This window comes from Chiloscyllium plagiosum, chromosome 24 (assembly GCF_004010195.1).
Source record: "Chiloscyllium plagiosum isolate BGI_BamShark_2017 chromosome 24, ASM401019v2, whole genome shotgun sequence".
In the NCBI taxonomy this organism is placed as follows: Eukaryota; Metazoa; Chordata; class Chondrichthyes; order Orectolobiformes; family Hemiscylliidae; genus Chiloscyllium; species Chiloscyllium plagiosum.
In genome coordinates this window covers 2,974,867-2,986,795 of record NC_057733.1, presented here as the reverse complement: position 1 = coordinate 2,986,795, position 11,929 = coordinate 2,974,867, and the positions used below count along the sequence as shown (strand labels likewise).

The window sequence follows — 11,929 nt, the reverse complement described above, 5'->3', positions numbered from 1 at the left end:
GTGAAGCAGACTGGGATCACAGATAGTTCGGTCAGGGTCACAGTGAAGCAGACTGGGATCACAGATAGTTAGGTCAGGATCACGGTGAATCAGACTGGGATCACGGATAGTTAGGTCAGGATCACGGTGATGCAGACTGGGATCAGGGATAGGTCAGGATCACAGTGAAGCAGACTGGGATCACGGATAGTTCAGTCAGGATCACGGTGAAGCCGACTGGGATCATGGATAGTTAGGTCAGGATCATAGTGAAGCAGACTGGGATAACGGATAGTTGGAGTTGTGGACAGTGAGGAGGGCTGTTGTCGGCTGCAGAGGGACTTAGATATGATGCAGAGCTGGGCTGAGGAGTGGCAGATGGAGTTCAACCCTGCCTAGTGTGAGGTTGTCCATTTTGGAAGAACAAATAAGTATGCGGAATACAGGGTTAATGGTAGGGTTCTTGGTCAGGTGGAGGAACAGAGGGATCTTGGGGTCTATGTACATAGATCTTTGAAGGTTGCCACTCAGGTGGATAGAGTTTGTAAGAAGGCCTATGGAGTATTATCGTTCATTAGCAGAGGGATTGAATTCAAGAGTCGTGAAGTGATGTTGCAACTGTACAGGACTTTGGTTAGGCCACATTTGGAGTACTGTGTGCAGTTCTGGTCGCCTCACTTTAGGAAAGATGTGGAAGCTTTGGAGAGGGTGCAGAGAAGATTTACCAGGATGTTGCCTGGAATGGAGAATAGGTCGTACGAGGATAGGTTGAGAGTGCTAGGCCTTTTCTCGTTGGAACGGCGAGGTTTATAAGATGATCAGAGGAATAGATAGAGTAGACAGTCAGAGACTTTTTCTCTGGGTACAACAGAGTGTTACAAAGGGACATAAATTTAAGGTGAAGAGTGGAAGGTATAGGGGAGATGTCAGGGGTGGGTTCTTTACCCAGAGAGTGGTGGGGGCATGGAATGCGCTGCTTGTGGGAGTGGCAGAGTCAGAATCTTTGGTGATCTTTTAAGCGGCAATTGGATAGGTACACGGATGGGTGCTTAAGCTAGGACAAATGTTCGGCACAACATTGTGGGGCGAAGGGCCTGTTCTGTGCTGTATTGTTCTATGTTCTATGTAATCTATGAATAACGTCAGTACTGTTTTGTGATTCTCTATTAATTAATCATTGGAGAAGGATGTGTAAATGAGGGACATTCTACATGAATTAACTGGAAGCTAATAATGTCAAACTATACTGCGTGAGGTCTCTGAAGAAGCAGAGAGGGTTTGATGAAGGTGACGCAGTGGGTGTTGTGTAAAGAGCCTCCCCACAGACCGATTTGGAAATACACATAGTAGTTAAGAGGCAGTGTTAACTCTGAGCTGTAAATGGTGAATGGAGATTGTGGTGAAGTGTTTTCTGCCTGACAATATACTGATCCCCAGGGGTTGGTACTGGGACCATTACTCTTTCAGTAATAGAAAACTGGACTGGAGTACAGTGTGACAAGTATAAAGACTTACATTTATGTAGTGCCTTTCACAACCACCAGAGTCACTTTACAACCAGTGAAATCCTTTCGAAGGATAGTTACTGTTGTAAGGTAGAAATCATGGCATTCTGCACACACATTTGTTTTCCAACATTAAGTAAACAGTTGGCAATACTGCGTGTCTGTTACTTACAATGTTATTTAAATAACACACAAACTCTTCTTAGGCTTTAGCCAGAAGTATGGTTTATTCATGTGTTCAAACCCACGCAATTGTCACCATGCATATCTGAACCTCGAAGGAAAGAAAAGATGGCTAGGAAAGAGTTTGCAATTAAGAACAATTTAAAACTCAAAAGATATGGACATTTAATTCACTCTATTTTTGACTGAGTCCTGATAGTCCATGTCCACTGAAGGTTCCTTTCTGTTGGGAGGTTGAGTTCATCTGGATGCAGTTAGCAGGAGTCATAGAGAGGTACAGCATGGAAACAGACCCTTCAGTTCAACTTGTCCATGCTAACCAGATATCCTAAATAAATCCGGTCACATATGCCAGCATTTGGCCCGTATCCTTCTAAACCCTTCCTATTCATTTACACATACAGATGCCTTTTAAATGATGTAATCGTACCAGCCTGCACCACTTCCTCTGGCAGCTCATTCCATAAACACACCACCCTTTGCGTGAAAAAGTTGCCCCTTCAATCCATTTTATATCTTTCCCCTCTTACTTTAAGCCTGTGCCCTCTAGTTTTGGACTCCCCTACCCTGGGGAAAAGACCTTGACTATTCACCTCCAACATTCCATGGAAAACAGCCCCAGCCTATTCAGTCTCACCCTATAGCTCAAACTCTCCAACCCTGGCAACATCCTTGTAAATCTTTTCTGAACCCTTTCAAGTTTCACAATATCTCTCCTGTAGCTGGGAGACCAGAATTGAACACAGTATTCCAAAAGTGGCCTTTGTAATCTCCTGTACAGCTGTAATATGAAGTCCCAACTCCTATACTCAATGCACTGACCAATCAAAGACAAGTGTTCTTCACTACCCTGTCTACCTGGGACTCCACTTTCAATGAACCTGCACTCCAATGACACTACTCAGGACCTTATCATTAAGTATTATGCCTGATTTGCCCTACCAAAACACAGCACCTCACATTTATCTAGGTTAAACTCTATCTGCCACTTCTCAGCCCATCTGATCAAGGTCCTGTTGTACTCTTAACATTTAAAAAGAAAAACACTTAAGCTGTGCCCCTGCTGTGAGCAGCTCCCAACACCGGTTTCTCCGTGGTCACTGAATTTCACTCATCCCTAACAAAATCTGTTAGAATTTTTCAAAGATTTAACCAAGTGTTTGGATGAGGTTTGGGTAGTTGATGCAGTTTATATAGATTTCAGCAAGGCCTTCAACAAGGTCTCACGTGGGAAACTGATAAAGAAGGTAAAAGCTTAAGGGATCCAGGCTAATTTAGCAAGATGGATCCAGAATTAGTTTAGTGAGAGAAGAGAGTGCTAGCATAAAACTGTTTTGTGGCTGGAGAGTGGTGGCCAGTGGCAAACCACTGGGATCACTGCTAGGTCCCTTATTGTTTGTGATATTAGTAACTGATGTAGATGAGAATGTGGGCACTCCAAGGCACAGATTATAAGTGCAGAGAGGTCATGTTGGAACTGTACAGAACTGTACAGAAACTTGGTTCACTCACAGCCAGAGTACTGTGTGCAGTTCTGATCATCACACTAAAGAAGGATATGACAGTCCTGAAAGGGTGCAAAAGAAGATTCATCAGGATGTTGCCTGGGATGGAGCATTTCAGCTACAAAGAGAAGCTTAGTTTGTTTTCTTTGGAATAGAGAAGGTCGAGAAGAGACCATGTAAGAATGAGGGACATGGACAGTATAGTTAGATATAAAGACAGAGTTCCCCTTGTCCTCATCTACCTCTTGACAGTTTCCGCATCCAAAGCATCATCCCTAAACACTTCCATCAATTCCAACTAGACCCCACCATCAAGACCATCTTCCCTCTCCTTAGCCCCTTCTGCAAGGATGTTCCCTTTAACCATCCTTTGTTTGCGCCACACTGCCCACCAGCCCCCCTGAACCCCCAGGTACCTTCCCCTGCAACCAAAAGGCTGCAAAACCAGCCAGCATACCACCCCCCTCATCACCATCCAGGGCCCTAAACAGTCCTTCCAGGTGAGACAGAGGTTTACCTGCCTCTCTTCCAACCTAGTTTGCTGCATCAGGTGCTCCCGATGTGGTCTTCTTTATACCTGGGAGACCAAATGTAAACTTAGGGAATGGTTTGCCAAGCATCTCAGCTGGGCCCCACAGGGGCCGACCGGACCTCCTAGTCACCACCCATTTTAATTCCCCTTCCCACTCCCTTTCTGACATGACCATCTTTGGCCGCCTCCATTGCCACAATAAACCAAACCACAAATTGGAGGAACAACACCTCATCGACAGCCCAGATTACTTAACATTGAGTTCTCCAATTTCAAATAACCTCCCTCCCCATCCCCACCACCTCCCTTCCACTCCTCCCATCCACCTACCGGATTCATTCCTCCCATTTTCCAACCAGGTTGTATCCTCTACCTGTCTTCACCTAACCCCACTTCATCACCCTGCCCCTGCCATTGCCACCCCCTTTATCTGCAGCTCACCTTACAGCCACCCTCAGTTGTGAAGAAGGGTTACACTTAAATGTTGACTTCTCCACCTCCTGTGCTGCCTAGCTTGCTCTGTTCTTCCAGCCTCCTGCTTGTGTACCCTGGATTACAGCATCTGCAGTTTTTTTTGGCTCTAATATAGATAGGAAACTGCTATTCCCCATAGTTGAAGGGTCAGTAACAATTACATCATTTTAAAGTGAAAGGCAGGAATTTTAGAAGTGATATGAGGAACACTGTTTTTACCTGTTTGTGGGGGTGGGAGGTCTAGTGGTCTAGAATGCATTGTCTGAGTGGCAAATTGAGTAGGAAACCTCACAATGTTTTAAAAAAAGATACCTGACATTTAATGCTATGGGACTAGTGTTGATAGAAGTGTATTTTAAGTGGCTGAAGGGCCTATTCTGTACTATAGGATTCTATGGATTCCTGCAAATTTTCCAAAGTTGATGAAGACACAATTGGATGAGATTCGTATCTTTTTTCCTCCCAGATTCTAATGTTTTCTGAACTAGATTTCAAAGGAGATTTAAATTGGAGGCAGACCATTTCCTTATTCCCCGTGATATTGTTTCTGTCTCCAGTCTCTATCCCTTTAGGATTTGAACACAAGTAGTCCAGGCTGACACTGAGGGAGTGCTGTCTTTCAGATGCTATCTTTTTGCCCCCTCATTATTCTATTTCAAGAATAATCGCGGAAGTTTCCCTTGGGCAATATTATCCTTTAATCCGCATCAAAAAACAGCATCTGGTCATTACCATAGTTACGCCCATTAGACATGGAGAGATCATAAATTGTTTTAAAGAGCTATTATTTCTTCTTTAAACATTATAATGAACATTGCTGTTCTAAAACATGGCCAATGCCAAACATGTATTTTACCCCAATTTTTGAAAAGTTCCAGCAGTAATTATGTAGCACAAAAGTTAAGACCCCAAACATCACACTCTTGCCCTTGTGGATTATACAGTCCACAAACTTCAAAGAACCCAAGTGATTAAGAACAAAGGAAAAACTGCAGGAAAGTATTTTAAATACTTGTTCAATGCTAGTTTTCTCAGTAGAAGCATGAAATATAGTTATAGTTCCCAAGCTTCTACTTCCCTTCCTATACAAAGGCACAAAAGGAGCCACGCTGCAGTCATCTGGCAACTCACCTGTAGCTATAGATGACAAATATTTCTAGAAGGGGCCTTCCAATATCTAATATAATTATTTTGTATTTTTGACTAGAACCTCAATCTTTATTCATCCATTGTTTTTTGATCCTACCAGCCCTACCTCTCACTCAAGCAGAAACGTAGTGACTCTGAAGTCTCGTTATCACATTTTTGAAAGCCTCCCATTTATCAGAAATCTTTCTATCTGTGAACAGTCCAGTAGTGCTGTAGAGCAGAGACCTAACAGTTCAGGTACATAATTCTTTAAAGTTTGGGTTAAAACGACCTTTGGTACACTTGCCTTCATTGCTCAGACCTTTGAGTACAGGATGTTGGAGATCACCTCTTATGGAGTACTGTATCCAGTTCTGGTCACCCAGTTACCGAAAGAATATTATTAAGCTGGCCGGGGTTCAGAAAACATTTACCAGGATGTTGCTGGGAATGGAGGATCTGAGTTATCAGGAGAGACTGTAATTTTATTCACTGGAGTGTAGGAGGTTGAGGGATGACCTTTAGAGGTTTATAAAATCATGAGGGGTATAGATATGGAGGATGTCTTTCCTCTAGGGTGAGGGATTTCAAGACTTGGGGGCATATTTTCAGGGTAAGTGAAGAAAGATTTAAAGACACGGGGGGAGTAATTTGTTTTTTAAACAGTGTGGTTCGTGTGTGGAATGAACTTCCAGAGGAAGTGGTGGGTGCAGGCACAATTACATTTAAGACATTTGGATAAGTACATGAATAAATGTTCGGAGGGTTATGCGCCAAGCAGAGGCAGGTGGGACTAGTTTAGTTTGGGATTATGGTTGGCATGAACTGGTTGGACTGAAGGGTCTTTTTCTGTGCTATATAATTATGACTCTACATGCCAGAAAGAGTGGGTAATTAATATTATAAAAGAACATGTTTGAGGGAAATGTATGACATTAAAAAATGACCAGTTCCAGGATCTGATGGCCTACACTCGACGTTCTTAAAAAGATAGAAAATCCTCATCGCAGGAGCTAAAATTCCTTAGATTAAAATGGCTCCAGCAGTATGAAAGTTAACACTAAAGACCATGCAGCACTGAGGAGGGAGAGATAAAACCGAGAACTACAGCCAGTTAATCATCAAGAAATTGCTGGAATACCTTATTAAAGAAGCCTTGACAATCCACTTAAAAAATTATAGTATGATCAGGTTGCATGGTTTTACAGACAATAAATTGTATTGGACAAATTTGAGTTTCTTTGGGGGACCCAACTAGTAGTGTAAATAAAAAGGATGTAGTCTACTGGTTTTCCGAAAGGCATACGGACCCACACAGGTTAATATGCAAATGTTCATGAAGTTATGCTTTCTATGACCATGGATAGATGGGTGGCAAATGGACAGGAAACAGTAGAGATATTTTCAAGGTGACTTTCTGTAACTAATATTGTTACAAGGATCGGCCTAAGGCATCAGCTATTTCTCTTTATTAAGAACTTGGACAAAGAGACAGTTTTGTGGCTAAATTTGCTGATATAAAGGAAGTGTGAGGTTATTCTTTGGTTTGTGAGTTTTGAGAAGATTTGTACCTCAGGTTGAGGTTCTGGATGTAGGTTTGCTCGCTGAGTTGGAAGATTCGGTTTCAGATGTTTCATCACCACATTAGGTGACGAAGCTTCATCCGGAGGCTCATTGATGGTACCTAGTATGGTGGTGAAATGTCTGAAACTGAACCTTCCAGCTCAGTGAGCAAACCTACATCTACTTATTCTTTGGTATTAGAACATATCTGTTTTCCTAATTATTGTGGAGTTGACCCATCTAAAAGTTTATTTTCAAAGATACTTAGGTATGCACTTGTCAGGAATGCAGAAAGTTACTATTCAGATACAGCAAATGTTTAGGAAGGCAAGTGGTATTTAAAGACTTTTATGCAAGGGGATTGAGTACATAAATAAAGAAGTCTTGCTACAATTAGAATCATAGAATTCCTAAAGTGTGGAAATAGACCCTTTGATCGAACAAGTCTACACCAACACTGAAGAGTAACCCACCCAGACCCATTCCCCTATTATCCTTCATTTACGCCTGACTAATGCACCTAACCTACACATCCTTTGTTCACTATGGGCAATTTTGCATGGCCAATTCACCTATCCTGCACATCTTGATTGTGGAGGAAACCAGAGCAACTGGAGGAGACCCACGCAGACAAGGGGAGAATGTGCAAACTCAAAACAGACAGTTGCCTGAGACTGGAATCAAACCTGGTTCCGAGGCGCTGTGAAGCAGCAGTGTTAACCACAGTGTATTTAAGGATGAATGTACTTGTTTTGGAGGTGGTACAGAGGAAGTTCATTACATTAGATTTTGGAATGATGGGTTATCCTGTGATAAGAGGCTGTGGAAATTAGATTAGACTACTTGCAGTGTGGAAACAGGCCCCTCGGCCCAACAAGTCCACACCAACCCGCCGAAGCGCAACCTACCCAGACCTATTCCCCTACATTTACCTCTTCACCTAAGACTACGGGCAATTTAGCATGGCCAATTCACCTACCTTGCACATTTTTGGATTGTGGGAGGAAACTGGAGCATCTAGAGGAAACCCACACAGACACAGGGAGAATGTGCAAACTCCACACAGAGGCGGGAATTGAACCCGGGTCTCTTGCGCTGTGAGGCAGCAGTGCTAACCACTGTGCCACCCATTAGGTCAATATTCCTTGGAGTTTAGTGAGAAGTGATCTCACTGAAATGTTCAAGGTTTAGAATGAGCTTGATACTGAGTGACTTCTGAGTGAATTTACACTGTTCAGGGATTATAAAACACACAAGAGGAAAGTCTGGCAGGCACAAACTTGGGATAAGGGAGCAATCACTTAAACTTGAGCTGAGGGGAAATTTATTCACAAAGAGTTGTAAATCTTTGGGATTCTATACTCCAACACAGTTATGGAAGCTCACCTTGATGAATTGAATAAAGACCAAGGTGAATGGATCTTTGGACACCGAGATTAAAGGGATTTGGGAGTAGTGTAGGAGAGTGGGATTGAGGTAAAAGATATGGTGCTGAATGTTCTGCAGTTGCTTCATTTTCTTTATCATTTTCAGACGATAATTGTTTTATTTTTAAAACTGTTACGGTAATCTGGAGCATACCTATCTGAAAGGATGCTTCAAAGGGTTACTGAAGGAGCGGGGACTGATCAGGCACAGCCACAATGGGCTGAATGGCCTCTTTCCATGCCCTGTTGTAAGTGACGGCATCTGTTTCTCGCTCAGGTATGGCTGTCCCGAGGAGACGGGGCTGCTCGGGACCGGGAGCCCGGCCGAGCCCGAGCACAAGCGCCTGGAGAAGGAGAACGAGAGGCTGCGGCTGACGGCGAACGCCCTGAGGCTGCAGATCAGCCAGGAGAGGCAGCGCAAGGAGGCGGCGGAGCGGGAGTGCGCGGCCGTGCTCGGCGAGTACACGGAGCTGGAGCGGAGGCTGGGCCAGATGGAGAGCTGCAAGCTGCGGGTGCGGGAGCTGGAGGCCGAGCTGCGGGAGTTGCAGCAGATGAAGCAGGTGAAGCGATACCTGATCAGCGGCGAGGACCGCCTGTCCGAGGCCCTGCTCGAACCCCTCAACAACGCGCCAGAGTCGGACGACGGGGCCCCGGCACCGGCCGACGATGAGGCCGCCTCGGAGCAGAGCTGCGTGAGGAAGAGCTGCAGCGACACCGCGCTGAGCGCCATCATCAGCCGGGACGATGTGAGCCGCCATGAGGGCAACTACACGCTGCACGCCAACAGCGTCCGCAAGCGGGGCATGTCGATCCTGCGGGAGGTGGACGAGCAGTACCACGCCCTGCTCGACAAGTACGAGGAGCTACTGGGCAAGTGCCGGCGCCACCAGGAGGGCCTGCGCCATGCGGCCGTGCAGACCTCGCGGCCCGTCTCTCGGGACAGCTCCTGCCGGGATTTCCTGCTCGAGTGCCTGGAGGCGGATCTCAAGGCCCCGGACAAGAGCCTCAGCCTGAGCCAGCAGGTGGAGGCGGCCGACAAGAGGCTGGGCCACTCGCAGCCCGAGTACAAGGCCCTCTTCAAGGAGATCTTCTCCCGCATCCAGAAGACCAAGGCCGACATCAGCGCGAGCAAGTCCAAGAGCCGCGCCACCAACTGACAGCCGCGTGCCCCGGGCTCCCGCGCAAACGGCAACCTCCAATAGGAGACGCTCTTACTGAACTCTCTCTCACTGCTGTGCCAATCGGAAGGCAGCTCTTTGTTAGGTATGTCCAGGTGACGGGCATGATCCGTTACCGACCGTCAGCTTGCCCTCCCCACTCAAACACAACCTCACAGAAAGACACCGCAAAATGTTTACTTTTTAGGGTGTTCGGTGTTTTCCAGGCGGGGCTGACACACACACACACACACACACACACAATCTTCACTCGCCCTGCCATGAAGGATGCCTGTTGTCCTGTTACCATGGTGATGGTACCCGCTCCCTGTCCTGAATCCCAGGCACACGTGTTTTATTTTCCTGAATGCACTCTGTTTCAGTGTTACTCCAGGATTAACTTCTTATCGACCGCTCATTCCGAACTTCAGCGCATGACTCGCAAGGCAGCGTGTCTGCTTATGGCACCCAGACAGTCGCCTCTTTTACCTTTTCGAAGTTCAGTGTTACAAACAAACTCCTGAAACCCAGGTACTGGCAAAACCTTCATCTTCAGGGGCTGTAGGGTTTTTAAACCACAAGAACGTGCTGCAGACTTGGTGCGACTGTTACTTGGTGTCAGATATGGGGGTCAGTGGTTCTGACAAGTTGGCTGACAGAAGATCGAACTTGCATCTGCAGCGACCATTGCTGTTCAGTGCAATTCACTGTGTTCCTTCTGTTACCATCTGTCCACTTGGGTTAGGGACAGAGTGAGCTTTTTTACTGCATTTACACATTTTGTTGTTTGACCTAATGATTAGACCAACTCTCTGGGTTCTGCTAATGTGACTGTTGATGGGTTTGGTGGGTGGTTGGGACGGGTTGATGAGGGTTGCTGGTGTTGTGGGGGGAGGGGGTGTTTTTAGGGGACGCTATGCAATAATGTAATTGCTTTCACAAATGTAATTCTGTGTCTGGGGTGGGAGGGAGAGACAGTAATTTGGCTTTTGGACCTTGTTCCTGATTACCCTCTCTAATGCATGAAGGTTTGGTCCAGTGTATTTTGTCTCTGCCTTCACTACTTATTGGTATCTGATTGGTTTCAAGGTCTAGAGAGCCTCTCTCATTTGCTCCATATCTTTCCTGAAGTTACTGTCTTTCATTGAGCTCACCCTGCGGGTAAGCCCAGAAGGTGAGGGTGGGATTGCAGATGGAGAACAGTTAACCAGGAATCTCTTTCAATTCTCTGTCCTGTGTCAGTGTCTCTCCATTTACATTGAGAAGTGCACAATCAATCCCAGCTCCTGGGCTAATGTGGTTCAGTTTTCACTATGTTAATGGTGCTTGTATTTGAGTCAATGTGCAATACTTTTTAATTGACAGTATTCTGTGTAATTTAGCACTGTCTTCCCAGAGACAATATGGTGAAATTTAAGGAAAGGAACCGTTTGGGCCTTTACTGACAACAGAGCCTAGCCCAGCCAAACTTTGAGGTCCATGCCCTTAGCAAGTAGAGAGATGATGGAAAAGATTATGTGGTTTGGGAATGGAATGGACCTCAGGCTGTACAGGTCAGTTAGAGCCTAAACGGGAGCAAGAGGCCTTATGATACCCTCAACCAGCTTGGGGAATGGGCAACACCAGTAAACATGGGGCTACTGTCTCCATTGCAGTCACAGCTTCACAAAACCCCTTTATGTTCTCTGAATCCCTTGGGGGGAGTGGGCTGGCTCTTTGCACTGTGGTGGGTGGGGAAGCTTTACCCATTACCCTGCTTCACTGAGGATTTTTGGCACAGGGCGATCTCATTCCGTAGGCTGACCCTGTCGGGGAAAAAAACTCTGAAAGAAAGAAATCTCAGGCCTCATTTGCTGCTGCTGCTGCTTCCATTTGAGATTATGGCTGACATCACCGAAACATGGGACTCATATCAACCATTTTCACAGCCAATTGCCATCTTCTGCAGGTTCAAAGGGCAAAACCAAACCCAGAGGCTGAGTGGCATGGCACAAAAAGTGAGTTGCTCGAGGCTCCGGTCTCCATTCTTTAGTCTGTTCTAGGTTTTACAGTTTACAGTGTGGTGGAGGAGGTTTGTCTGAATGGGCTGAGCTTGGAGACGAAGCACACTGTGGTCAAATATCACCAGTTCAAAATTGACATTTCTATGGGGCTGCCTAGAGATGAAGGAATGGAAGATGGAAAGTGTGGAATCCAATCCAATCAAGTAGGTACTGAGTGGCAAAGCATGGATGCTGTAATGTGTGAGAGGTCCCTGATGTTGATTCTGCTCCTTCTCCTTGACATGGGGTTAGCATATGTTACAGATAAGTGCCAAACTGTATTTAAAACATTTTTTGGTTAATAAATTGAAAATAAGTACTAAACCTCTCGGTCCTTGTATGATTCAGAGATTAAAAGGAGACATTGCTGTTACTATTTTGACTGTGTTTGTGACTGGTGTATTTTTGGGTCAGATTCTCAATGTTGAATGCAG

At 45.4% G+C, this 11,929-nt stretch overlaps 1 protein-coding gene across 1 annotated transcript in view; it reads left to right on the top strand.

The window, feature by feature from the left end:
* Positions 1–11,869, top strand: part of cdr2l (cerebellar degeneration-related protein 2-like) — a 50,336-nt gene extending 38,467 nt beyond the window's left edge. The window contains exon 5 of the mRNA XM_043714308.1: positions 8,574–11,869. Within this exon, the coding sequence (XP_043570243.1) occupies positions 8,574–9,453 (880 nt within the window). The 3' untranslated portion in view covers positions 9,454–11,869. The remainder of the gene's footprint in view (positions 1–8,573) is intronic.
* Positions 11,870–11,929: the final 60 nt, after the last annotated feature.